The sequence below is a fragment of the Nipponia nippon genome, unplaced genomic scaffold, assembly GCF_047370975.1.
Source record: "Nipponia nippon isolate SJK-2023a ecotype South Korea unplaced genomic scaffold, ASM4737097v1 scaffold_4, whole genome shotgun sequence".
NCBI classification, from domain to species: domain Eukaryota; kingdom Metazoa; phylum Chordata; class Aves; order Pelecaniformes; family Threskiornithidae; genus Nipponia; species Nipponia nippon.
The window spans coordinates 12591722-12617175 of record NW_028262358.1 but is presented as its reverse complement, the minus strand read 5'-3'; the positions used below and the strand labels follow the sequence as shown (position 1 = coordinate 12617175).

General features: G+C 47.2%; 2 protein-coding genes across 2 annotated transcripts in view; one reads left to right on the top strand and one right to left on the bottom strand.

The window, feature by feature from the left end:
* Positions 1–9766: 9766 nt before the first annotated feature.
* On the bottom strand, positions 9767–11916 carry LOC148053114 (uncharacterized). Its single transcript, XM_087776502.1, has one exon. The coding sequence runs from the start codon at positions 11394–11396 to the stop codon at positions 9891–9893; it is 1506 nt and encodes a 501-aa protein (XP_087632628.1). The 5' UTR covers positions 11397–11916; the 3' UTR covers positions 9767–9890.
* Positions 11917–18746: 6830 nt separating this feature from the next.
* Positions 18747–25454, top strand: part of MRPS5 (mitochondrial ribosomal protein S5) — a 74202-nt gene continuing 67494 nt past the window's right edge. Inside the window, exon 1 of the mRNA XM_009461879.2 lies at positions 18747–18852. Within this exon, the coding sequence (XP_009460154.1) occupies positions 18789–18852 (64 nt within the window). The 5' untranslated portion in view covers positions 18747–18788. The remainder of the gene's footprint in view (positions 18853–25454) is intronic.

Below are 25454 nucleotides of genomic sequence, written 5' to 3'. Positions count from 1 at the left end.
CATACACAACAGAAAGCTGTCCTGAGGGTCCTGGGGTCCTGGAGCCATTGCAAAAATTGAGATACTGCAGGTAAATAAACAATCTGCTGGTCTGGCATGCATCACTAAACCATATCAATAAAAGATGTGTATGGGGTGACTCAATGACAAACACTGCATTACTTGCTCTTACTTCTTTAAGTACAGTGTTTCTAAAGAAAGAAAACAAAGACCCCAAATAGTCAAAGGAGCAATTCCAATTTAGACCCTGTAGATTTAGTGCTGGTAGTGAATGCCTTTGTGCTGTACAGAATTCCTGCCTTCCTTTGGGGTAATGGGTATCTTTCAGGATGACCAGTATCGAAGTTGCCTGTTCTGTTCTTTGTTGTTTATACTCATGTGCCAGATTAGAGGCAGGGATCTGAGCATGCAAACAAGAGCTTTCAGCTTTATTTCATTTCCTGCTGCCACGTGACAGTGGCACTAGCAAGACAATCTTTGCAAGAGGAGGTCTGCAGATGTGAGTGTCCAACTTAACTGCAGCTGCTATTCCTGTATGATTTCTCACTGCACCCTCTGCACCATCATCAGCTCTCAGGGAAGTCAAGTGCTGAACACCTGTGGTGAAGCCTGGTGTGACAGACCCCCTGTGAGTTCCTGCTCTTGAGTCTGCTCAATAGTGACAACGGATTTGTGCTAAGACTCTGGACTGGTCAACTGTGCTGTCAACTGCACTAACCCTGCCAGACCAAGTGTCAATGTCCCCAGCCATGCTGATAGTATGGAGTCCTGAAGCAGCTCTTCAGAGCCAGAGTCCACTGTGCATCTGAGTGCTAGCAGCTGGCTTTTGGAGATAGCAGCCTTCTGCTTAGCAAATGATCCATGTGAGACAAGTGGAGCATGGTTTGTTACTGCCAGCAATGGGAAGGAGAACACATAAATAATGTGAAGAGTTGAACAGTTGCTTTGTTTACTACTCCTGTATCTCTGGCTGCTGCCATACAGAAATCAACTATGATACATTTGATGCCAGGTGGCAATAATACTTAGATCTCAGTGGAAATGTGAGAGGGAGCAGTACTGTCAGAGGAACATGACCCTGGCTGAGAGGTATCTTTGAGCAGCCTTCTGGGCCTGCCAGACCCTGCTTTACATATATGTTTATTTCTCTGTATAACTGATGGATTGACTACCTCTTCAATTGCACAGCCTTCAAACCAGGTGCCTGGCAGTAATCATGTATTTCAAGAGGCATGTAAATTACCTTTTGTCCTGCCTGGAATTCAGTATACCTTAATGGAGCTGGCCACAGGACAGCCTCAATCTATTTCCAGCTTTCGCTTTGGCAGGTTATTGATGTGTAGCTTGTAACACTGTACCTCAGCAACACTAGAGAAATGATGGCAGTAGTCACATTAACCTGTTCAATCAGCTACATGCTGGTTTCACATTGCTCTGCTAAGAGCCTGGCAGTGGCTTTTGGGACTCACAGATGCCATCTCAAAACAATTAAATACCAAGGAACATCATTGCTGAAAGACTCATAACAGCACTGGCAGAAATACCCAGGCACCTTCAGAACTGCAAGTCTGTTTATGACGTTTCTTTCGGCTTCATTAGCAATACCACTATGCAATTGCATGTTAACTGTTATGAAAGGCCAGTGCACCTGCTCATTTCCCTGCTTGACTCTGAGCACAACCAGCAGTTGCAAGGCCCATGCTGACCACCTACATATCAAAAGTGGAAGAGTAACCAGGCAGAGCAAGCAGCAATTGCTCTAGATACATATGCTGGTATAATTTTGTATTGGGAAGAAGCAAGGGTTTCACCTGGTGCCACATCACATAACGTTGTTAGATGCAGCATCACTACAGCAGCTATAACTCTGATAATGTGGACACCTGGGATTCATGTGTCGCCTCTTCCATAAAACTGATGCTTATGCCCAAATAATAAGAAAAGTCAAGAACCTAGACCTGTTGAAGAAAACACATGATCAGCCAACTGTGAGGCCCATGGACTAAAAAAAGAGGGGGAGAGGCAGAGAAGTGGAGGGAGAATACTGACCAGGCCAGGAATGTTTCTGACTACAATTCAGTGAGCGGGTGTATTAAACACCCATTGAAGATTTCAAATTCCTGAAAGCTGTCTGGTTTCAGCAGCTGTGCAGCATCTCTAGATTAGCAAAGAGCTGTATTGTCTTTGTCACTCTCCTTGGCAGCTGATCTTTGGTCCCAGAGATACACTTCTGTAGTGATACTGGGGTTTTACAGCATGGGAGCCTCCACAGACTGGCACAGCAGAGGAGGAAATGAAACACCATGCAAACTGCAGGCAGGAGCAGAAGGGTAGTATTTGCAAAGGGAATAGCTGATTTTGCTGGCATAGACCAAAGAAGTGACCACCTGGGACGTGGTGTGCCACAGTTACTCCTGACTGACTGAGGAGAAACATGAGGTTTTGGCAGAAACTCTAAAAACACTCTGGTATTAAAAGGCAGCAGCAATCTGGCAGGTACACCCTCATGCCCTCATGGATACTGCTGATGGCCTTGCTCTGGCATCTTTAATGATACCTTCCTGAGACAGGATCCTTGATGGTGCTTGTCAGTCCCTAATATGTACAAAAGCAAACGGTTAAAAGTGCAGGTTTCCACAGAGAATGTATTATGCTTTCTCCTGGCAACCTTCCCCTAGGCAACACTGGCAACTGGCTATTGTGTTTGCAGAGCGAGGCTGATTTGGCCCTTAGCAAGGAAGCTGGGAATGGAGCCCCTTCCATGTGCCACCAAGGCCTGGGATCAAGGTGGGCAGCTGGGCTGAAAGCTCCCTGGTTCCTCACTATCCAGTGGCCCAGGCAGGTAAGAAGGGTACAAAACCTTTTATCTCCTCTACCTGGGGGGGAGTTACTGTTCCCTGGCATGCAGCTGTTTCCATCACACCTGGAGGATATTCGTACTCCTTTTTAAAAATGCATTTCTTAGCATTAGTTGCTAAACACCTAAATACTCCTGAGGCTTCCACATTATAAGGCCACCCACAACTGCCTGTGCTGTCTCACCTCACCTTGAGCCCTGGGAGAAAGGTCTGTCTGCTTTTCCCTGGGACAGCAGAGTGCTTATGCCAAACAGCCAGTTCTGCTATTTTAGAAACTTGTTTATCAGAAACTGTTCAAGACACCAGCATCTTCCCTGCTGAAGCTGACCCAAAGTGAGTGAAGTCCTTCTGACTCCACTAGGTCTCAGAGCTCCCCTTCTTTAGAGATGTTTCTTCTCGCACATCTGAAGTTCCTACCAAGGAGAAGCCAAAGCAGTGTAAGGCATGTAGCTGACATTTCTTTTACACTGGGAAAGCATACACTGGGGAGTAACTTTAAACAACAGAGATTTACAGGCAATGAGCCAGGCAAAAAAACACAGTGTTTATGTTATCAGTTGTTAAAAACTATCACTCTTGCTGAAACAAATGAGCTAGATTGAGACATTGCTATTATTCAAAGATAAGAAAACCCTAATCAAAATCACATCTCCGAAATTCTTGTGTGCTGGTGTTAAGAGTGCACTATTCATCCTTCACTGGAGCAGGCAGCCTGCCTTTGAATAGCCCATTATCAGCCTGTATTGCTGTCCCTCCCAGTGGCAGCACTGTTCACACATCAATGACTAATATTGGTTCAAATCTATTTTACTGCCAAGTAAAACAGTTACCACTGGTAAAAAAAAATGGAGCAAATAAGGTTTGCTCCAAAATGTACATCATAGAATCACAGAATCGTTAAGGTTGGAAAAGACCCTTAAGATCATTGAGTCCAACCATTAACCTAGCACTGCCAAGTCCACCACCAAACCATGTCCTCAAGCACCACATCCACATGTTTTTTGAGTACTTCCAAGGATGGGGACTCAACCACTTCCCTGGGTAGCCTATTCTAATGCCTCACTACCCTTCCAGTGAAGAAGTTTTTCTTAATATCTAACCTAAACTTCCCCTGGCGCAGCTTCAGGCCATTTCCTCTCGTCCTATCACTTGTTACTAGGGAGAAGAGACCAACCCCCACCTTGCTACAACCTCCTTTCAGGTGGTTGTAGAGAGCAATAACGTCTCCCCTCAGCCTCCTCTTCTCCACACTAAACAACCCCAGCTCCCTCAGCCTCTCCTCACCAGACTTGTGCTCCAGACCCTTCACCAGCTTCGTTGCCCTTCTCTGGACATGCTCCAGCACCTTGATGTCCTTCTTGTAGTGAGGGGCCCAAAACCAAACACAGTACTCGAGGTGCGGCCTTGTCCCGATCCAATGTCGGGGGAGGTTTCGATACGATCCCAAGGACGAGATTAAGACGCTGGAATCCGTCAAATGTCATACAACCTTTTACTTTTATTCGAGGGGAGAAGAGAACGGAGGGAGGAGGGAGGGCAAGGGAGGAGGGGAAGAGAATAGGGGAGAGAGAAAGAGAAAGAAAGAAAAGGAGGAGTTTATCGCCACCACCTCGAGTCCTGACGATCTTCTGCTGGGTCTCCGGTGGCCTCGGGCGTCGTCGGGGACCGAAGCTGGGGGGGGAGGCTTGAGGGTGCAGGAACAGAAGGAGTGGTCTCTCACACGCCGCCACTGCTGCCCCGCCCGAGGGGCACGTGTGCTCCTTATATAGGGGCTCACGCATGCGCGGATCACAAATGCGTACGTGCAGCTCGCCACGGATGTGCCGTCCCCGCCTCTGCTCTTTTCGCGCCTTTTTGTCCCCGCCTCGGCTCTTTTCGCGCCTTTAGTCTGTGCGCAGGCGCACGAGGTTGTTTTTCTTAAAGCTGTGGAGAAGGTGGTCTTTTCGAAGCGCGACGCTGGATGGCGCTACGGCGGCAATGTCGAGACAAAAACCACATTTTTCTATCGGTCCTTTACACCACCCTGTGGCTCGACATTGCAGCTTGGTGGCATAGGAGGAAGAGAAAGAAAGAGAGAGGAAAGAAGGGGGAAAGGAAGAAAACGGGAGTTGAGGGAGTTGGGGATAAGGGTGGAGGAAAATTGTGGGAAGGAGGAAGGGAACAACATTGTTTTAGGTGAAGGAACATCTTAACACGGAAGAACTGGGGTACTGCTCAATGCAAACTCATTCTCAAACAACTTTAACAATTCTTCAACTTTGGAGGACAAACATTAGGAATGGGGTTAACAGTAACGGGCAATATGCAATTTCTTTCTTCAGGAGGAATTGGGAATGGGTTTAAATGATTGGTACGGAGGTAGGTTGTGGCTGAGAGATGATACGGATTTTTGTTGCACCATCAGGTGGAGGGCTGGGAACAAATTGCATATTTGACACAACATGTCGAATTAATTGAATAAAACAGGGAATTATGCAGGGTAGGAGCAGTAAGGTGGCAGTTGCACATAATAGATACAATATTAATTGTTTCACCCAGGGTGCCCCTGGTAACCAGGACCACAAATCGCCGTTCCAACCACTCCAGGTTTGAACAGGGACGTGGGCTATTTTCCTGATATCTTGGGTCAACTGGAGAACTACTTCTCCCACATCATCAATTTCTAAGCAGCAGTTAGAGATATTTAATTTTCCACACACCCCTCCCTCCTCAGCCAATAAATAATCTAAAACCATACGGTGTTGAAGGATTGCCATGCGCATTTGTTGTGATTGTCGAGCTAATACGTCTATGGCATCAGCAGTTTTGTTGGTGATAATTTCTAGGGCTGCTTGTAGTCTAATTATTCGATTTAGATTATAAATCGGTTGTCTTGCCCCTGCAATGGGCTCGTTAGGATTCCAGGTTGCTGGCCCATAGTGTTCAATTATTCGCTCAGGGGGCCATTCGTCATTTCCCCATTTTTGTGTCCCACCTAAATTTATCTTGGTAGATCACGTCTTACGGGCAATCCTTCTATCCCCGAGGTTATCATACACTTTTATGCCTAGTTGGGGTCCACCAGTTTCTGGCAGGAGAAAAAAAGAGGGGCCTTATAATCCCTATATAACAAACTCCCGACCACCCTGCGGGTAAGAACTTATATGCTGTGTTCCCACAAATCCAATAATGCCCCTTTTTGGCTTTATTTCCCTGAGCAAATGGCCCATCTTTCCCCAGTGGAAACTGAAAATAAGTTGTGTCTTTGTCACCCAGAGGGCTGAAAAAGGTGGTTGCCCCATCCCTTATTCGGCCAGTACAATACCAAGCCCCATATGTACCCCTCCATTTACAAGTTTGCTTGTAATGTCAGAGAATCAAGGTTTCATTTTTGCTTGACCAATATCCCTTAAACCCCTGGTTACGCCCTGTTTCATTAAGCCACACCCACAGGTCCTTTTCCTTGTCGAGGGGCTTACGTGTGTCAATGTCCATTGACATTTGCTTTCTCCCACTTCGACCCCACCTTTCTGGGTGCGATTCAAACAATATTGCCCCTTCGTTGGAAACTGAATTGGCCAGGTGCCACTGTCATCCCATGGATCATCTGCGGCTTTGCTATATTTGCTTACAATTTGGTCTGGGGTGAGAGGCGCGGATGTCCGCGGCCAACTTGATAGCCCTAGGGGTCCGCCGCAAACCCAACAGTGGCTCAGATTGAAAGTTTGACTCACGGCTTTTGCTAATAACACGAACTCATTGTTCTCGAAGGGGTTGTATGGAGGAGGGGAAGGTAGAGGGAGTGGTCGTTCATCACTTTCATGGAAGTGTCCCTGAGTTAGAATGATCCAAAGTAGCAGGTGCATCGTGATCACATCGCCGCCCTTAAAAACAGAAACAGGAACAAAACTCGCTCCTTGGGTTAGAAGGAGGGAATAATCCATTTGGTGTGGATTTTGTTGGTTCTCCCACAGGTACCTTTCACTCTCCATGTATGTTTGTTTAGAGGGGTATCTAATACCAGAGGCACAGCCCCCATGGTGGGAAGCTCAACCAGGACCGGCTGGCCACGGGAGTAAGACGATGCACTGGGGGAATTAGAGTTTTGAGAGACGGGTACCATGGTTGGGGCTTGTGGACAAAAATGCTGCAATTTTCGGACACCCATTTGTACCCCAGTGGTTACTGACATTGGCCACTGCCTCCCCCACCCCAGTTGGTGGGGTTTTAAAAAGCGCTTAAGCAGCCCGTTGGTCCGTTCCACAATTCCGTTTGCCTGCGGGTAATACGGAGTGTGGAACACCCACGAAATCCCTTCCCGAGCTGCCCATTCCTGGACTATTTTGGCGGTGAAGTGCGTGCCGTTGTCTGACTGGATGGTCCGTGGTTTAGGGAAGGTCCCAAACCATTCTTTGAGGGCCTTTACAGTATTTTCCCCAGTTGCTTTTGTGCAAGCCCGGGCTTGTACGAGTCCGGAGACTATCTCAACCCCCACCAATATGTATCGTTTCCCTGTGGATTTTTGGAAGGGCCCGATATAGTCGATCTGCCAGGCCTCCCACAAACCCTTCCCTTCCCTGAGGTGCAGGGGCTCGTTTTCCAGGGGATGTCTGTCCAAACGGACACGGCATTGTTCACAGGAGGATATGCAACTCTTGCACTCCTCTCTAGTGACTGGCCATCCCCGAGCTTGTGCTTCCCGGTACAAATCATTGATCCCTGAGTGCCTCCGCTTTACATGTAGCCACTCTAGTAGGTGTTCCCAATTTTCCTGTACTTGGGTGCTCTGTAGCAGGGCTAGTCGGGCCAACTCGTCCGCCTCTGCATTCCACTGGCCCGGTGGGCTATCGGTTTGTTGGTGGGAAGCTACCCACACCACCGCAAATGTCCCCCGTTTTGCAATTTCGACAATATCCTGCCACTTCTCTTTCTGCCAGATTGGTAGTCTGTTGACTTCCCAGCCATTCTGCTCCCAAAATGGGAGCCACTCCGTGCAGCCCTTGAATACGGCGTAGGAGTCTGTATAAATGTGCACAGGGGAGGTGGTCTGGCTTTCGCGTTTAAAAACGCTCCACACTGCGACCAGCTCCCCTACCTGTGCACTGCCTTCTCCCTCCGTAATTATTTTCTCCTTAGTTGTTACTTGAAGGGCTACAGCCCGGTATCTCCAAACCTTCCCTTCTCGCTTCGAGGAAGCGTCAGTGAACCATGTGTTTAGGACCTGCTCTGAAAATGGGGGAGCTACTTTGACCACGGGGGGCAGTGGAGGGTTTTCTTTATTTAAGTCTGCCTCGTCTTGTATAGTTAGCATTTTAGCAGCCCCTTCGGTAACAGAAAAGACCTCACAATAGTGTTCTATCTGAGCATACCATTTCCTTACGGACGCTCGCTGAGCCACCCCGTCAGGGGGTGGGGTCCCTGCCAAGACTGCCTTAGTCACCTTAAACGGGCCCCGAAGGACTATCGGCTGTTTCCGAATAGTTCGTTCGGCCTCTCGTAAAGCTAGGCTAACTACAAACAACCCCTTCTCCCAAGTAGTGTATCGCTTTTCAGCATCCTTGAAGCTGCGTGAATAGAATCCGATGGGCCGGGTGGGCCCTTTGGGTCCCTTTTGCCACAGGTGGATGGAGAGCCCAGTACGGGCAAATCCCCATTCGATCTGAACGGGATCGGTGGGGTGAATTGGCCCTAGGGCTTGATGGGTGTTTGCCTCAAAAATTAGTAACTGCAAGGCTTCCTCGTGGATTGGGGTCCACTCCCACTGAGCCTTTTTCCTTAGTAGGTCGTATAGTGGCCTAGCAATAATCGAAAAGTCAGGAATATGTTTTCTCCAAAATACAAGTAGCCCTGGAGCGTGTTGCAAGTCTTTTTTAGATTCGGGCATTTTGAGGGAGTCTAACAAGGATAGGGTGTCTGGAGGAATACAGGCCATTTCCCCCCTCCACCAGATTCCTAGAAATTTTACCTCACTGGAGGGAGTTTGGACCTTTTTGGGTGGGATTGTCAATCCCATCCGTTCCAGGTGGGTGACAATATCATGTTGTGTTTTTCCAACATCCTCTACCTGGGTTCCTCCTATAAGCACATCACCTATATATTGATAAATTTTGACTCCTGCTTGCACAGGGATAATTTCAAGTTCTTGTGCCAGTGCATGATGGGCCAACGTAGGGGAGTGTTTGTATCCTTGGGGCAGTCGAGTGAATGTATATTGCTGTCCCTCCCACGTGAAGGCAAAGCGCTCCTGGTCCCCAGGCTGCAGCGGGACCATAAAAAACATGTCTTTGACATCAATGGTAGCCATCACTGGATGGGCTTGCTCCTGAATGGTTGCAATTAATTCAGCAATATTTGGCACGGCAGCTGTTAAAGGGCCAGTATTGCTATTGAGGCACCGGTAATCTACAGTTAATCTCCATTTACCATTGGGTTTTCTAACAGGCCACACAGGAGAGTTAAAGGGGGATTGTATGGGAATTACGACCCCTTGCCGTTTAAGGTCCTCTAGTACAGGGGTGATTCCTTCCCTTGCTCCCAAGGGTAACGGGTAAGGTTTCACATTGGTCAGCCGGGAAGGAGGAAGGGGAGGCGCTGCTTGCAACAGGCGCATTTCTGCACTAGGGCTCCTGGCTAATCTTCTGACCTGGGGAACACCAAAGGACCACGAGTTCCCTTGGGTGTCCCGCCACTGTTTCCCTTTTAAAACATCTATTCCCAGGAGATTCATTTGAAAAGGTCCTACGGCTGCCATGGTCTTCACCGGACTCTCATCTCCTGGTAGCCATAAGGTTACCGGGGTCATGGGCACAGATTGGGTTTTCCCTAGGGCATTTAATACTATCAGGTGCTTAGAAGGGGTTGAAATGCCGCACCGTTCTGCCTCGCTCCGTTTTATTGCTGTAATTTGGGCCCCTGTATCAATTAAAAAGGTCACGGGCCTCTTCCTCGGCCCTACTGCGACGGTAATGAGGAGGTCCCCCTTATTGTTGCAGGTGAGCTGTCTAATGAACATCCACCCTCCGCCTCCCCCCTCACCCTGAGGGGGCGAAGGTTTTAGTTTCCCACCGCCCTTTCGTCCCCTTTGAACCCCTCCTCCCTCTCCAATGCCGGTGCGGGAGGCGGGTTCAGTTTGGGAGGGGGTCCTTGCCCAGACCACCTCCACACCAGGAGCTCCAACTTCTTGGTGGGGAGCCCGTCCATTAAGTCTCGGGGCACACCCTTTTGCAGTCCCTTCTGCCACAATTCTTGTCGGAATGGGGGTTTCTCCCTTTTTATTGGGTCGGGGCTTCCCCCTGAAGGAGCCAGCAGTTTGTTTGCCAGCTCCGCTGTCCGCACGGCCCTAGTTTCCACTTTATTGTAAGTTCTGCCTACTGGCCCAGATTTTCTCCCATAGTTTATTAGTTCCTGGGCTATCTCCCCCCAGGTCCACACCTTTCTCCCCCACTGCCGCTGTTCGGGGGTTACCGTTCCCTCCAGGGCAGCTGCAATTCGCTCCTCGCGGGGCACGTTTTGAATTCTCCCCTGTAACTGGATCCCGATAGGTTTTAGCGAGTCAGGGAGTCCTCTTATTAGTGGCGTCAGCCGCTCGGGGTCTACAGGTAGCAACATTGGAGAGCTTAGATTTGGTTTCAGCTCCCGGTCGTACATCATTTGTAGGCAAGCCGCCTTTTGTACGTTTTCTAGTAGTTGCTCGACCGAGCCAGTTATAGCTAGGGGATCCCCCCTCTCCAATGGGTTCAGCCCCCCCGCCCAATATGCAGCCCTCTGGGTCAGAGACCATGGGGCTCGGCGATCGCCCGTTGTGAGAAAGACGCCAGGGCCCCAATACCCCTCTGCTTCCTTTTCCGATAGCATGATCCCGTCCCCCCCCAACAGGGATACCCTCCACATGTATTCGGTTTCGGACTCCCTTGCTGTTCTAGCAAAGTCCTTTCGGAGCTTAGCCAATTCGGTGGCGGTAAAAGGGATTTCTTTCGTTACAACTTGGGGACAGCTGTCACTATCGTCCTCGTATATGTATTCCGTCTTTACCAGTGGGCACATATGGGGGCGGTTATCCACAGTCTCCCTTAATCGCTTTAGATCTTTCTGGGGGTAAATTTGGCGTACCCCTTTCTCTTCCAGCATTACCTCAGCCTCAGCGGGGGTGTCTGCCTCCCTCAGGAGCTGAACCCTCAGCTCCTCCTTCAAAATCATATTCTGGCGCTTCTCCTCCTCTAGCGCCCGTTTGGTCTCTAGTAGTTGCTCTCGCAGCGGTGTTATTGCTGCTTGCAACGAAGCGGCCAGAGCCTCGGATGGACAGGGCGCTCGTTTCTTATCCTCCACCGCCGCTGCCAGACACGCTCCTAACACAGCACATACGATGGCTTTCCCTTTCCCTTTCTTTACTCTAGCTTCTCTATGCAAGACCGCTATTCGGTCCATAACACTTTGCAGTTGGAACCAGTGGTCCCGAGCCCAATCTTGTCCTGGGGGTGAGGGGCGAGAGCGGTACGTTTCTAAAAACTCATATAATCTCTCCGTCTCTTCACAAAAATCGCCTGCCTTTTGGGCGGCCATGTCCTACAAAGGGGAATTCGTCCCGGGAGGGTCAAACCTTAAAAAGACCAAGTTTCCCCTATACGCTCCCAGGAGGCCAATCCGCACACTATTACGAGACAAAGACAAGCCTACAAAGGGGATATCGTCCTGAGGGGGTCACGCCGTAGAATTCAAGCTTCCCCTATACTCCCCTAGGAGGCCAGACCATCAGCTACTATGAGACAGAGGAGAGCCTACAAAGGGGATATCATCCTGAGGGAGTCACAGCACAAAATTCAAGTTTCCCCTATCCCCCCTCAGGAGCTCAAATCACAAAGTAGTGCGCGCACTTCAGTGCAAAGGTCTCAACACCCACTCCTTCCTTACGCTTCGTTCGTCTCCGGCTGCTTCCCTCGCGGGAGAGCAGAACCGCGGATCGGAACTCCGCACTCGCTTCGTACTTATTCGTACGTCTCGTTCACACACAATCGCTCAGCACACCATAAGGTTGTATGACACTCTCATCTCAAGGGATCCTGTCCGTGACGCCAATTAAATGTCCCGATCCAATGTCGGGGGAGGTTTCGATACGATCCCAAGGACGAGATTAAGACGCTGGAATCCGTCAAATGTCATACAACCTTTTACTTTTATTCGAGGGGAGAAGAGAACGGAGGGAGGAGGGAGGGCAAGGGAGGAGGGGAAGAGAATAGGGGAGAGAGAAAGAGAAAGAAAGAAAAGGAGGAGTTTATCGCCACCACCTCGAGTCCTGACGATCTTCTGCTGGGTCTCCGGTGGCCTCGGGCGTCGTCGGGGACCGAAGCTGGGGGGGGGGAAGGCTTGAGGGTGCAGGAACAGAAGGAGTGGTCTCTCACACGCCGCCACTGCTGCCCCGCCCGAGGGGCACGTGTGCTCCTTATATAGGGGCTCACGCATGCGCGGATCACAAATGCGTACGTGCAGCTCGCCACGGATGTGCCGTCCCCGCCTCTGCTCTTTTCGCGCCTTTTTGTCCCCGCCTCGGCTCTTTTCGCGCCTTTAGTCTGTGCGCAGGCGCACGAGGTTGTTTTTCTTAAAGCTGTGGAGAAGGTGGTCTTTTCGAAGCGCGACGCTGGATGGCGCTACGGCGGCAATGTCGAGACAAAAACCACATTTTTCTATCGGTCCTTTACAGGCCTCACCAGTGCCGAGTACAGGGGCACTATCACCTCCCTGGTCCTGCTGGCCACACTATTCCTGATACAAGCCAGGATGCCATTGGCCCTCTTGGCCACCTGAGTACACTGCTGGCTCATGTTCAGGCGGCTGTCAACCAACACCCCCAGGTCCTTTTCTGCCAGACAGCTCTCCAGCCACTCCTCCCCCAGCCTGTAGCATTGCATGGGGTTGTTGTGATCCAAGTGCAGGACCCAGCACTGAGCCTTGTTGAATCTCATACAGTTGGCCCCAGCCTGTCCAGGTCCCTCTGTAGGGCCTTCCTACCCTCCAGCAGATCGACACTTCCACCCAACTTGGTGTCATCGGCAAACTTACTGAGGGTGCACTCAATCCCCTCATCCAGATCATCAGTGAAGATATTGAACAGGACCGGCCCCAACACTGAGCCCTGGGGAACACCACTCGTGACCAGCTGCTGACTGGATTTGACTTCATTTACCACCACTCTCTGGGTTCGGCCATCCAGCCAGTTTTTAACCCAGCGCAGAGTGCACTTATCCAAGCCATGAGCAGCCAGCTTCTCCAGGAGAATGCTCTGGATGACAGTGTCAAAGGCCTTACTAAAGTCCAAGTAGACAACATCCACAGCCTTCCCCTCATCCACTAAGCAGTCACCTTGTCACAGAAGGAGACCGGGTTAGTGAAACAGGACCTCCTTTTCATAAACCCATGCTGGCTGAGCCTGATCCCCCAGTTGTCCTGCACGTGCCGTGTAATGGCACTCAAGATGATCTGCTCCATGACCTTCCCCGGCACCGAGGTCAGGCTGATGGGCTTGTAGTTCCCCAGATCCTCCTTCCGACCTTCTTGTAGAGGGGCGTCACATTTGCTAGCTTCCAGTCATCTGGGACCTCCCCGGTTGACCAGGACTGCTGATAAATGATGGAGAGTGGCTTGGCCAGCTCCTCTGCCAGCTCCCTCAGCATCCTCGGGTGGATCCCATCTGGCCCCATGGACTTGTGCACATCCAGGCGGAGGAGCAGGTCAGTGACTGTCACCTCTTCGACGACAACTGGGACTTCACTCTGCATCCTATCTCCATCTCCCAGCTCAGGGGCCTGAAAACCCCAAGGATGACCAGTCTGACTATTAAAGACTGAGGCAAAGAAGGCATTAAGTACCTCAGCCTTCTCCTCATCCTTCTTGGCAATGTTTCCCTCCGCATCCAACAAAGGAGGGAGGTTCTCCCTGGCCCTCCTTTTGTCGCCGATATATTTGTAGAAACATTTTTTGTTCTCTTTAACGGCAGTGGCCAGTTTAAGTTCTAGCTGGGCCTTCGCCTTTCTAATCTTCTCCCTGCATAACCTCACAACACCCTTGTAGTCCTCCTGAGTCACCTGCCCCTTCTTCCAAAGGCGGTAGGCTCTCCTTTTTTTCCCTGAGTTCTAGCCAAAGCTCTCTGTTCAGCCAGGCCGCTCTTCTCCCCCGCCTGCTCGTCTTGCGGCACATGGGAATGGCCTTCTCCTGCGCCTTTGAGACTTCCTCCTTGAATAACATCCAGCCTTCCTGGACTCCTTTGCCCTTCAGGACTGCCTCCCAAGGGACTCTGTTAACCAGACTCCTAAACAATCCAAAGTCTGCCCTTCTAAAGTTCAGGGTAGCAGTTTTGCTGACCCCCCTCCTTACTTCTCCAAGAATTGAAAACTCTATCATTGCATGATCGCTGTGCCCAAGACAGCTTCCGACCACCACATTGCCCACCAGGCCTTCTCTGTTCGTAAACAGCAGGTCCGGTGGGGCACCTCCCCTGGGTGGCTCGCTTACCAGCTGCATCAGGAAGTTACCTTCCGCACACTCCAGGAACCTCCGAGACTGCTTTCTTTCTGCTGTGTTGTATTTCCAGTAGATATCTGGTAAGTTGAAGTCTCCCACGAGAACAAGGGCTAGAGATTGTGAGACTTCAGCCAACCGCTTGTAGAATACTTGTCTGTTTCCTCATCCTGGTTGGGTGGTCTATAACAGACTCCCACCAGGCTATCTGCCTTATTAGCCTTCCCTCTGATCTTTACCCATAAGCATTCAACCTTATCATTACTGTCATTGAGTTCTAGACAGTCAAAACACTCCCTAACGTACAAGGCTACCCCACCACCTCTCCTTTCTTGCCTGTCCCTTCTAAAGAGCTTGTAGCCGTCCATTGCAGCACTCCAGCTGCGTGAGTCATCCCACCATGTTTCTGTGATGGTGACCACATCATAGTTTTCCTGCCGCACAGTGGCTTCCAGCTCTTCCTGCTTATTGCCCATGCTGTGTGCATTGGTGTAAATGCACTTCAGTTGGGCTATAGATCTCTTCTCCAACACAGGCGTGCCACCCCTAGGCTCATCCCTAGCAAGCCTGGTTTTATCCCCTTCCCCCTTCGCATTTAGTTTAAAGCTCTCTCAATGAGGCCTGCTAACTCCTGAGCCAGAATCCTTTTCCCCCTTTGTGACAGGTGAACCCCATCTGTCTCCAGCAGGCCTGGTGCCATGTAAACTGCCCCATGATTGAATAATCCAGAATTCCACCACTGGCACCAGCCTCTGAGCCATGAGTTAATGAGATGGGTCTTCCTGTTCCTTTCTGTATGCCTCCCGGCTACTGATGGGATAGAGGAAAACACTACCTGCACTCCTGATCCTTCAAGTAATTGCCCCAGTTCTCTAAAGTCCCTTTTGATTATCTTTGTGCCTCTATCAGCTACCTCATCACTGCCAACCTGACCAATAGTGGATAATAATGGGACAATTTTACCAGCCTAGGGAGCTTCCTGGTAATGTCTCTTATCCTTGCCCCAGGGAGGCAGCAGACTTCCCTATGGGATGGGTCTGGTTGGCATATCAGGCCCTCTGTTCCCCTCAGAAGGGAGTTGCCTATGACAATTACCCTTCTTTTATTTTACCAGTGGCTGTTGTAATGCATGGGGCTGACTGGTTCCCCTTAGTCAACCCCTTGGATCGATTACTGTCCGCATCTTCATCCTCCTGGCCCTCAAGCTCCAGAGCCTCGTACCTACTGTGTAAAGGCACCTGGGAGGGTGAGGTAGGCCGGCAGAGGATTCGCCTCCTGTGCGGAGCAGGGATCTGTTTCCATCCCCCTCCATCTCTTGGGTCCCCTCCTCCTGCCTGGTGGCAAGAGGGTAGGGGAGCCTCGCCTTCTCTTGATGCTTCCATCTGGCATGCTTGTCTTAGGGATGGTAGGGAGTGGCTCCACCAGTCTATCTCCCTCTCGCACTCTCTGATACTCCTCAGTCTTGCTACTTCTTCTTTCAGCTCTGCTACCATGCTAAGCAGATCCTCCACCTGCTCGCACCTCATGCAGGTGTTGTCTCGGCAGCCCTCCATCACCAGAGCAAGGCTCTATGGTGACAGTATATCCAGACAGTAGGCTTACTGTAATTGTTTTCAGTTCTGGTAGGTTATCAGATACGATGGGATTTTTCTCTACCCTGAGGACAGCAAATAAATAGCTGATAACATCACTTTTTTGAAAGTATTCCAGTGCTGGACAGACCAGATTCATGTCTCACAGGAGTGCAGTGGGATACTAAAAGCCCCAGGCTGCCTGATGGATACCTGTGGAGTGGGGCTTTTTCCACCTTAGCTTCTCGCCACAGGGAGAATGGTGGCTGCAGCATGGTGTTTTAACGATCAGTTGTTCCCCCTTCTGGGCTGATCATCCCTCTGGTTCCTTTTCCCCACCGCACATACATCCTTTCCTGCCTGCCATGACAGTGCCATGCTGGCGCTAATCAGGTGCTACCAACGGCTCAGATAATCTGCTTTCTGTCTAGTTTCTCATGGCATCACCCACACCAGCTTCTTGCACAGCAACCAAGCGCTTGCAGTAGGTGCTTTTCTGGAGTCCCAGTGCTAACACTAAGACTTTCGCAGGGTCTCTGTGGAGCTCAGGGCACATAGGGAGACTTAGCACGCTATCTGTAGTTCTAGGAAGACAACTTTGGGTTCAACCAGGTAAGATAATAATAGTTCAGAGCTAATGGAACCAGATTCTTTCGAAAGGGTCTAAGTGAAACCCCCAAGTCTCCAAACCCCAGAATCATTCTGAGTCAATTCAGAAATTCGTTAACTTTTCAGACTTGGAAGGTTTTGCTCCAAGATGATTTAGCTTTTTTAGGAAGTCTTTTCTTAAAATGTAGGTCCATTTTTAGAGAGGGGGGAGAAAAATAATTATAAAACTCTTACGAAGGAGGCAATTTGTCTTCTCGGAGTTGGATCTTGAAGCTGAATGACCAGTAGTAAACTCCAGGAACTGGCTTTCAGGACTGCATATCACTTTTTCTCCATCTTTTGTAGTCCGTGCAGCATACTGAGAGACTGGCTAGTGCATAAACCAATTCCCATTGACACAAGACAAAACACACTTACCCCTACACTGCTGGCACTGACCAACTGTAGCAGCGTAACAAGGTACTGTTGCTAAACAGCCATTTCACTGGCTGCAATTTTTTTTTCTATGTAACAAATTTGTACAAGGCAAATTCTTTCTCTCCAGTAAATGATGCGCAGGAAGTGGCATTTCCATTAGATCACCCAGTGCATAAATAAAAAAGGGAGTTTAATTCTCTACATGGCACAATTACTTCTGAAAGGAAGAACTGGGAACAAATACTGCAGTGACTATATCTGCAGGAATTTATGAGAGACTAATCGGTTTTATCCTTAGTGACGCTGTCAGGGTTACGTCCTGAAATATGTGGTATCTTAATGCTGTGAGAATGGGCATATTTAAAGTGCCTGAAGATAAGATAAAAATCCTGTTTAAAAGATTATGTCTTGCATCAATTTTCTGCCAGCAGCTGGTCTGTCAGCACACTACAGGAAATTCTTCTTTACAGCTTCTCAGTGTATTTTTGTTCCATAAGGTACAAAGCAATCATTGTGTTAGATGTTGAATGTATTGCAAATACTGAACACGTTGCAGGTTGTGTGCTTCTGCTCACTAATGCAAATTAAGCTATTTGTTATCACTGTAGCCTTTAATACTGGAACTAGAACATCAGGAAGAAGAATGGTAATGCAGTATATGAAATTACCTGTATCACAGAAGAGAGCAGTCAGACCAGTAACTCCACTGGCTTTGCTGCACAGGAGGGAGAAAAATAAGAGGGAAAAAAGCTGCTGTGAATTGTCTCCAGAAAAGTTTTCCCTGCCCCAAAAACTGTTCTGAAAAAGCAAGAATTAATCCCCTATCATTCTGCCGTTCTTGGTATAATAATGCCTCATAGCCACAGTGGTAGGCACCATGCAGGAGAGTAAGAGATGGTTTCCGCCCCAAGGGTACAAGGTGTGTGCAGCATGCTGAACTGCCAGGTCTTGTTACACTTGCTCTATGAGTGAGTGCAGGGTCTTGAGCAGTTCCTGAAGAGCATTTGGTGCTTAATCTGCTGCAGTTCAGGGGAGTAGCAGAGCTGTGGGGAGACTGCAAGCTGTGTTTGACAGCATTATTGTCAGGCACAGGGGAGCCTTCTAAGCCACAGGCAAAGTTCATCTGTGCAGGAAACAGCTTCTGCTGGAGCTCATCTGCCCCGTTGGATCAAATGGCCACCAGCATTCACAGAACAGCAAAGATGCTTGGCTGCCGCTCTGACCAGCAATGCAGAGCCGCTAGGAAAAAGCTGTCTGTGAGGAGACACCTCACCTAACCGAGCCCCCATCCACTAGGAGCACTGCACAGCCCACTGCACCTCAGGTGTGCGAAAGGGGAATGCAACCACCGGAAAAGGGATCATAACTCCTAGGAAAGCCGTACGAGCTCCAAGCACAGCTGCCGCCCTCTTCATGCGAGCTTTGGTTTTGGGCAGAGCCCGGCACCAGTCCCAGCGCAGCACCGCCCCGGTGAGGCCCCAGCTGCATCCATAACCCACGCCCACCGCTGCCCTCCCGGCACCGAGGGCCGCCGACCCCGCCCCACCCTTGGGTGGGGGGCAGTCCCACGCCAACGTCGGGCAGCGCCTCGGCGACCCTTGGGGTCCTGGGACGGGTCTCTGATGCGGGGCTGTTCGGCCGCTTGCCTGTTGGACCGCTGACTGTGCAGCTGCTCGCGGGAAGGGGCCGGGGAGGTGGGAGGGTTTCAGTAAGGCTCCAGCCGAGTGTCAGCCGTTGGTTTGCGCCGCTCCGCTCTAGTTTTCGCCCGGGCTGGTCTCTCGCTTTTTCATCAGGCAGTACGCGGGGCAGCTAAGTACGGTGGCCGGGAGCGCGGGAAGGGGCCAGTATGGCGGCGGCGGCGGCGGTCGGTCGCGTGTGCACCTATGGTGCCTTCCGAGTAGCGTGGCGAGGTGATGAGGGACGGCATGGTGATGAGGGACGGCATCGTGCTGGGGACGCCTTCCCGGGGAGGGGAGGGGAGGGGAGGGGGTAATCGCTCGCGGGCCCGTCTGCCGTGGCAACGGGCCGGGCCGGGCCGGGCAGTCGCCACGGGAGGCAGGCCCCCGAGCGGCTCCTCGCAGTCCGGGGCGGGTTGGGGGTGCACTTATATACATACCTGTGCATGCACGTGAGCGTGGAAGGTGGGTACGCTGCGTCCCTGCCGCGTTCCCATAGATCAAGTCATGACCTGGTAAGAGCTCTTCGTGGTAAGCGCAGCCTATTCCCCTTGTGGCCTGCTGCCTGCCTGCTCTGGGGTTACACCGGCAGTGCTGTTGGGGGACAGAGGGAGATCAGGAGTGTGTCTGTGCTTCAGAGGCGGCTGGTCGTTGTCATATGTGGATGTTTGTATATATGTATATTTGTATTTTATAAGCCCTTGCACTGATTTTCCCTCCATTGTATTAACTCCAGTGTGGAAAAAATGCTTTGTTGTTTGTTGGACTCGGCTCCATTTGTGAGACTTAACAATGGTTACTGTGACACAATATTAAATGGCCAGTGATTAACTCGAAAACAACACATAGGGAAGCAGGAGCTGCTCTATATGTGCATGGATCAGAACACACTACAGTTGCATACATTCCCTTGTCTGTTCAATCACTCTGGGTCCTACAAGAGCTAGGTATGAATTGTTTTATATCTAAATGGGATTTAGATCGTTATCGCTTCTTTATATCTAATGGGACTTTCTAAACAAATGTTATTTTTTTTAAAGCCTGTATTTTGCTAGGTAGCGTGAACCTAGTTGCTCTTGCATGTGATGTTCTTCTCCAGGACAGGAGATGTGATAAATACCTTATGAAATATCTAGCTTTACACTTGCATTGTCATCAGTGGACAAGGTTGCTGTTGTCACTACTTAGCAGTTTCCATATTTCTTTCTGCACGTGCAGTAAACGTATTTCAAATCATAAATGGGTGTTAGGCATGCAGATCTCACTCATCGTTAGAATTTGGGGCAGGTCAGCTGTGCCTTTGGAAACCTATATCAGTCATCTATTATCCCATCAGAGTAACTGGGGCAGTAATACATGCCTTAAGATAATGGAATGAGGTGGTTTGCTTTTTAGTTCAAATATTGTTTTCTTCCCTTTCTTTCTACCTTTCTCCTCTTATGTCTTCCTGGACATTTTTAATTGATAGGAATCTAAGTTTGTTTTCTAGACTTCTCTAATTCTTCAGCAGCCATTTCTTTCTGGATTTTAGTCCTCTGCAGTCACTTTTCAAAACTCAAATGCATTATTTTTCCCAGTAAGGTTAAAGTATACTTAGGAGGAAGGGAGGACACATATATTTTTTTCTGCTGAGGATCGCAGTTGACATTGGATCTGTCTTTCAAAAATTGTGGTTAGAAAATTGGGAAAATTGTATTTTGATATATGAGGAACAATAATGTATAACTGAAAACTTCTGCTGGGTGGTATTTTCTGAATATATAGTTAATTTTGATATAGATTTTTTGTTTTGACTTGCATTCTTCTCATAAGAGAAAATTAAAGTCTTTTCATTATACAGTGTTTTTAAGCGGTGAATACTACTGAGGTTTTGACACAAACTTAAGGCAGTATATGTGTAGTTATTGCAGTGCCAGGGGTACCTTAGCCTTTTGTATTGCTAAGTGCCCTCCATTTGCAACTGTGTGCCTTTCAGCAGTTTTATCCCCTTTCACCCCTTGTTCTCCTGCTGTTGTCCTTATGGCCTTGCAGCTGTGAATCCCAGTAGTGTTTGGTGGGTTCTCCTGGGTAGCAACTGTCAGGAGCAGGAAAAACTTCTCTTCTTCTCTTTGCTTTCCTCTGAGTTGTAGGTTTTGGATTCATTAGGGGATGCCATGGCATGCTTTCATAGTGTGCCAGCCAGCCTGCTTGTGTCCAGTGAGGAGTCTAAAAGGGTCCTGATGAAAAGTATATACTTACTTTTAAATATAGTAAGTATAGTATATACTATATATACTATAGTATATACTTTTAAATATAGTAAGTATATACTTACTTTTAAATTCTTACGGGGGGGAAATCATCTGCAGCACTGGAGACTGCCTTGGGACACATGTTATGTCTTTCTGTCTCCTTTTGTTTTCACTTTTCTTCCAAAGTGACTTCCATCATTAGAGTCGTACGTCATCACCTACGCACCCTGCTAATAAATCTTGGTGAACCTGTCTCAGAATTCTTTATACAACCTAGGTAGCTTGTATGCACTTAACTTCTAGGCAAAAGTAATTATGAACTACATTAATGCCTGTGTGTTCTCCAGGGAAAGCTGGCGACTGAGGTGGGAAGAAAGGCCAGATTACTTTGGTAAAAGTATATTCGAGCTTGGTATCAGAACACCTGGAAGCTGGGCATGTTTTTTGCTTTCAGCAGAGGACATCTCTTCTTTCTCTCCCACAGTCTAAGCCAAAATAAAGTTCTCTAGCTTTTTCTAGCTTCTGCAGTCCTCTAAAAACTTGCTTGCCTCCACTCCTAAAAAGAAAAAATGGAAGCAGGCAATCTATGATGAAGTGATGCCCATTCTGTAGCCAAACCGCAATTAAATTCTGAGCATTCAGGGACGTTTGAAAGCAGGCCAGTGGTGTTTCTGTGGCAGAGGGAAACATTTTCACTGTCTAGTCACAGAATATATCCTAAAAAAAAAAAAAATATTTCCTGCAAGTAGACCAGGAAAAGTAAAATGCTGCAACTGCTCCTAAATAATTTATTAAAATAGTCTGTGTCTTTTCAGGTGTGACTCTTTCTGATTTGATTACCTTTGTGTTCCATGCTTAGCCCAGATAGATAATGACCCTTTCCATGTGCTGTGACTTTAAATGCATGGTTTTTAGCTTGAGAAATTGAGTTCTTCACATCCAAATTTTTCCAAGGTAGCTGGAGGGTTTTTTAAAAAGCAGTTTTGTATCAGTGCAAAGATTTCATTACTACATGGGCCTTTCTTGAGCACTTATGATGTGAAAAAAGCAGTAACGATTCTGAAGTGTCTTCCCTGTTGCAATTGTTTGTATGAATGCGTTATTTCTATGCATAACAGTTTAATTTGAATAAAAAGCAGCAAGCAAAATGTTAAACAGAAAAACCAAGCAAAAAAATTCCCAAAAACTTCATTGCCCATTGGAGGCTAAGTTAATAGCGCTTGGTATCTTCAGAACTGCAATTTGGAATTTAATCAGAACGTCTCTGTTTTCTTGTACATAAACCTCTTGAGAATGCCGTGATTATTTCAGCCTAGAGCCTCCCATATGTATGTCTGGAACAATACTTGGGCAGTTTTTCCAGAATTCTAATTATACCCCCACAATAAGCATCTTGATGGCTCTTTTTAAAATTTTTTTTTACAATACAGTTCTCACTGCTGAAACCAACTTCATGTAGTGTTTCTTTCTCTCAGGTACGGAACTGAGTAAGAAAAGTTTTCAGTGTTTAATTCATGTGGAAAATAATTAGAGGAGTAGAGGGGATTATTAAGTTGTTACCAATTGCTTAAAAACAAATAGCGCTTAGGCTTGCTGAACACTGCATTTGCTAGTAAAGTAAATATGTGGATGTTCAGAATGCTTGCTGTCTTTCAGAATGTGAGGTGATATAGCAAGCAAATGGCAACGCAGGCCAGTTTTGGACATTGTGTGTGGTGACAGATGCTGCAACCTGCGCATAAATCTCCTAAAGGTGGCATGTTAAACCAGTATGTAACTGAAATAAAGGTTAGGAAAGTTATAATGAAATGGGTACAGTAAAGTAGTAGACTTGTGTATGAACTGGGGTGAGTGTTAGAAAGAAAACTGCTAGGGATTTAAAGTTTGCAGAAATAAGACTGTTAACCTGTTAGGTTTACTTTCCCAGCTATCTTGAGATTCAGTCTTCTGTTGCATCTTGTGAGAAGAATGAAATTGTTTTATAGTAGTTTTGTTAAGTGAATTTTTAGCGCTGAATATAGTATATTTATACTTGTATAAAATTTTGTATTTAGGCAGTGAAAGACAACATTTAAAAGTCAGTGCAGGGTTTTAACTGTAACGTTTATAGCAGGGAAGTAAGTATCACCGAGGAGTTAATTTTATGCTGGTGAAGAGCACAACTTAAATATGGTTAGCATGCATTTTTTTTTTTTTCTGCTTTGTTGACGTGTCTTTTGCTGGTGGCAAGACATCAGTCCAGCATTCATGACCTGTCTTGCTTTTACAAACGATTCAGTTTTGAATAGCTTATTGTAGGCGACATTTAGGATTTCATATAAAAATCCTATCTCGAATGTTTGGAAGATGTATAGGGGATGAAGGATATGATGCATTAGCTATACATGCTTACATGTCAAGATGCTGTTTTATTGCAATGTGACATTTCAAATGGTTTGCATTCCATAAATATTCTTATTCTTTGCTCTCCTTTCAAAGAGTCTGTTCCCTTGGTAGCAGTATGTGTACAAGAAGTGTGTACGTATACTTTATTAAATACCAGCACTTAGTATTTCAGACTTTGGGAATCATGTGGGTTTGGGGTTTTTTTTTGCCACATCTTCCTCCTCCCTCTTTTGTCCTTCTGCAATTCAGAGACCAAAACAGTCTCATCTTCCAGTGTCCAGAATATGGTCAACACAGCCCCTGGGCTTTCCTGGAAGTATAATTTTGATTGCCAGCTCAGAACTGGTGTTCTCTTGCTGCCAGTCTTAAAAGTATAAATTGCTCTCACTTTAAAAAAGATTGAATCCTTAGAGAAAATAGGAGATTTGTCACTGGTTTCACTGAAGCCAGGATCTCACCCTGGGCTTTAGCAACTTCTTTTATGAATTTTAATAGTTGCATGTTATAGTACTTTTTAAAAATAACTTTGGATTGCCAGACTTCTTGAGAGAAGTTGAAGGTCTTCTGACCTTTATCTATCATACCAGTGTTCATTTGGTGGCTTCTTTTTCTGACATTTGACTTTTCCTCTTCTGTGCCCCAGCCATTCTGTCAAAATTTTATTTCTGCAGCAGTTGCTCATCTGATTCCACTGTCTCTTGATTATTCTTACTTGTCATTTTGTCCTAACTTTATTGCGTCTTTATAGACTTTTTTCAGATTTCCATCATCATTTCAGAAGGAGATGGTATTTAGAATGTGGAACTTTTTTTGCTAATGGAAGTAGGAGTAAAACAAACAACCAAAAGCAAATTGCCTTGCAAATATTTTTGATAATGAAGTAGACTGTCTAATACTCTTACATTTTGTTTTCCAAATGAATCTATTGTTTCTTAGGCAGAGAATTTGGAATATGCTTTTTTATTACAGAACTGTGAAAGAAACCAACACCTCCACTGCCACAAGTGCGGACAACCAATTCAAAGCAAGCAATGACTTTCTCACTGTAATGTTTTAATGTACATTTGAGCCTGGCCCAGACAATTAGTGTTGTTCCTGATGTTCTGAATGTTGACCAGTTATTTATCTCATTTTAGCTCATAAAGTGTTGCTCCAATAGATAACTCAATGTGAATGTCTGTAGAGCCAGTTTAACAAACAGGATATAAGAGAAGCACTCAGAGATGGCAAGGCAGGGAAGCCAAATTAATTCTTTGCATCATTGTTCACTGGAATAAGAAACAAGAGAGATTGGTATCCCTTGGTGGTGATGGTGGTGAGAATTAGTGGTTATTTCTGAAATTAAAATAACTGTGAAAGAGGTTATGAGACAAATCTACAGGATGATCATTAGCAGAATCAGAAACTATTCACAAAAGAATTCGAAGGGAACTCCAGGATGAAAAAGATTAATTACTAGTAAGAGTGTGTAACCTCCCCTTTGAAATTGCTTTGGTACCTGAGGAGTGGAAGGTGGTAAATGTGGCACCAGTCTTTTAAAAAAAGCTTGCAGAATAAATGTCAATAAAAAGATTATGCATGCCTTTAGTAACGGAAAATTCAGCCTTAGAAATCTCTTAGAGCTTGGCTGTGTTTGTTGGTTTTTCTGAGAGACTCAGTAGAATAACAGTGATCTAGTTAATATACTACATGCATGATTTCCAAATAGCTTTTAGCAAAGTCCCTCACCATAGATTTTTAAGAAGTTCAGCAGATGTGGGAGATGAGAGGAGTTTCTGGTGTGTTTAAATAATTCGCTGAAAGGTAGGGAAGAGTGTTGGAGCTCTTCTGTCAGAGGAAGATCACCAGTGGAGTTCCATAAACATCTGTACTGGTTAGCATATTCATAAGCTAACTTGAAAAGGGGTTGAGCTGCAAGGTAATTAATTTTGGTGGTGGTACTAAGTTATTTAAAGTAGAAAAAAAAGACTGACTGGAGAGTTACCGAAGATTGAATGAATGGGCAATAAAATGGTTAATGAATTACAGTGTAGATAAATATGAAGTGATGAAGTTCTAAATCCCTTCATATCGAAAAGACTGAATCACAACCAGAGAAGACTGATACAAAGAGGAGCAGGGTCACCAGAAATACCATAGCAACAGCTGAGTAGGCTGGGTCTTCTCAGCCTGGAAAAGGCTTCCTGGGGAAGTATGAGAGAAATCTTCTAGTTCACATGT

Excerpts from the sequence above, each read along its gene's own strand:
- LOC148053114 (XM_087776502.1), bottom strand. The coding sequence starts at position 11,396 with ATGGCCGCCCAAAAGGCAGGCGATTTTTGTGAAGAGACGGAGAGATTA.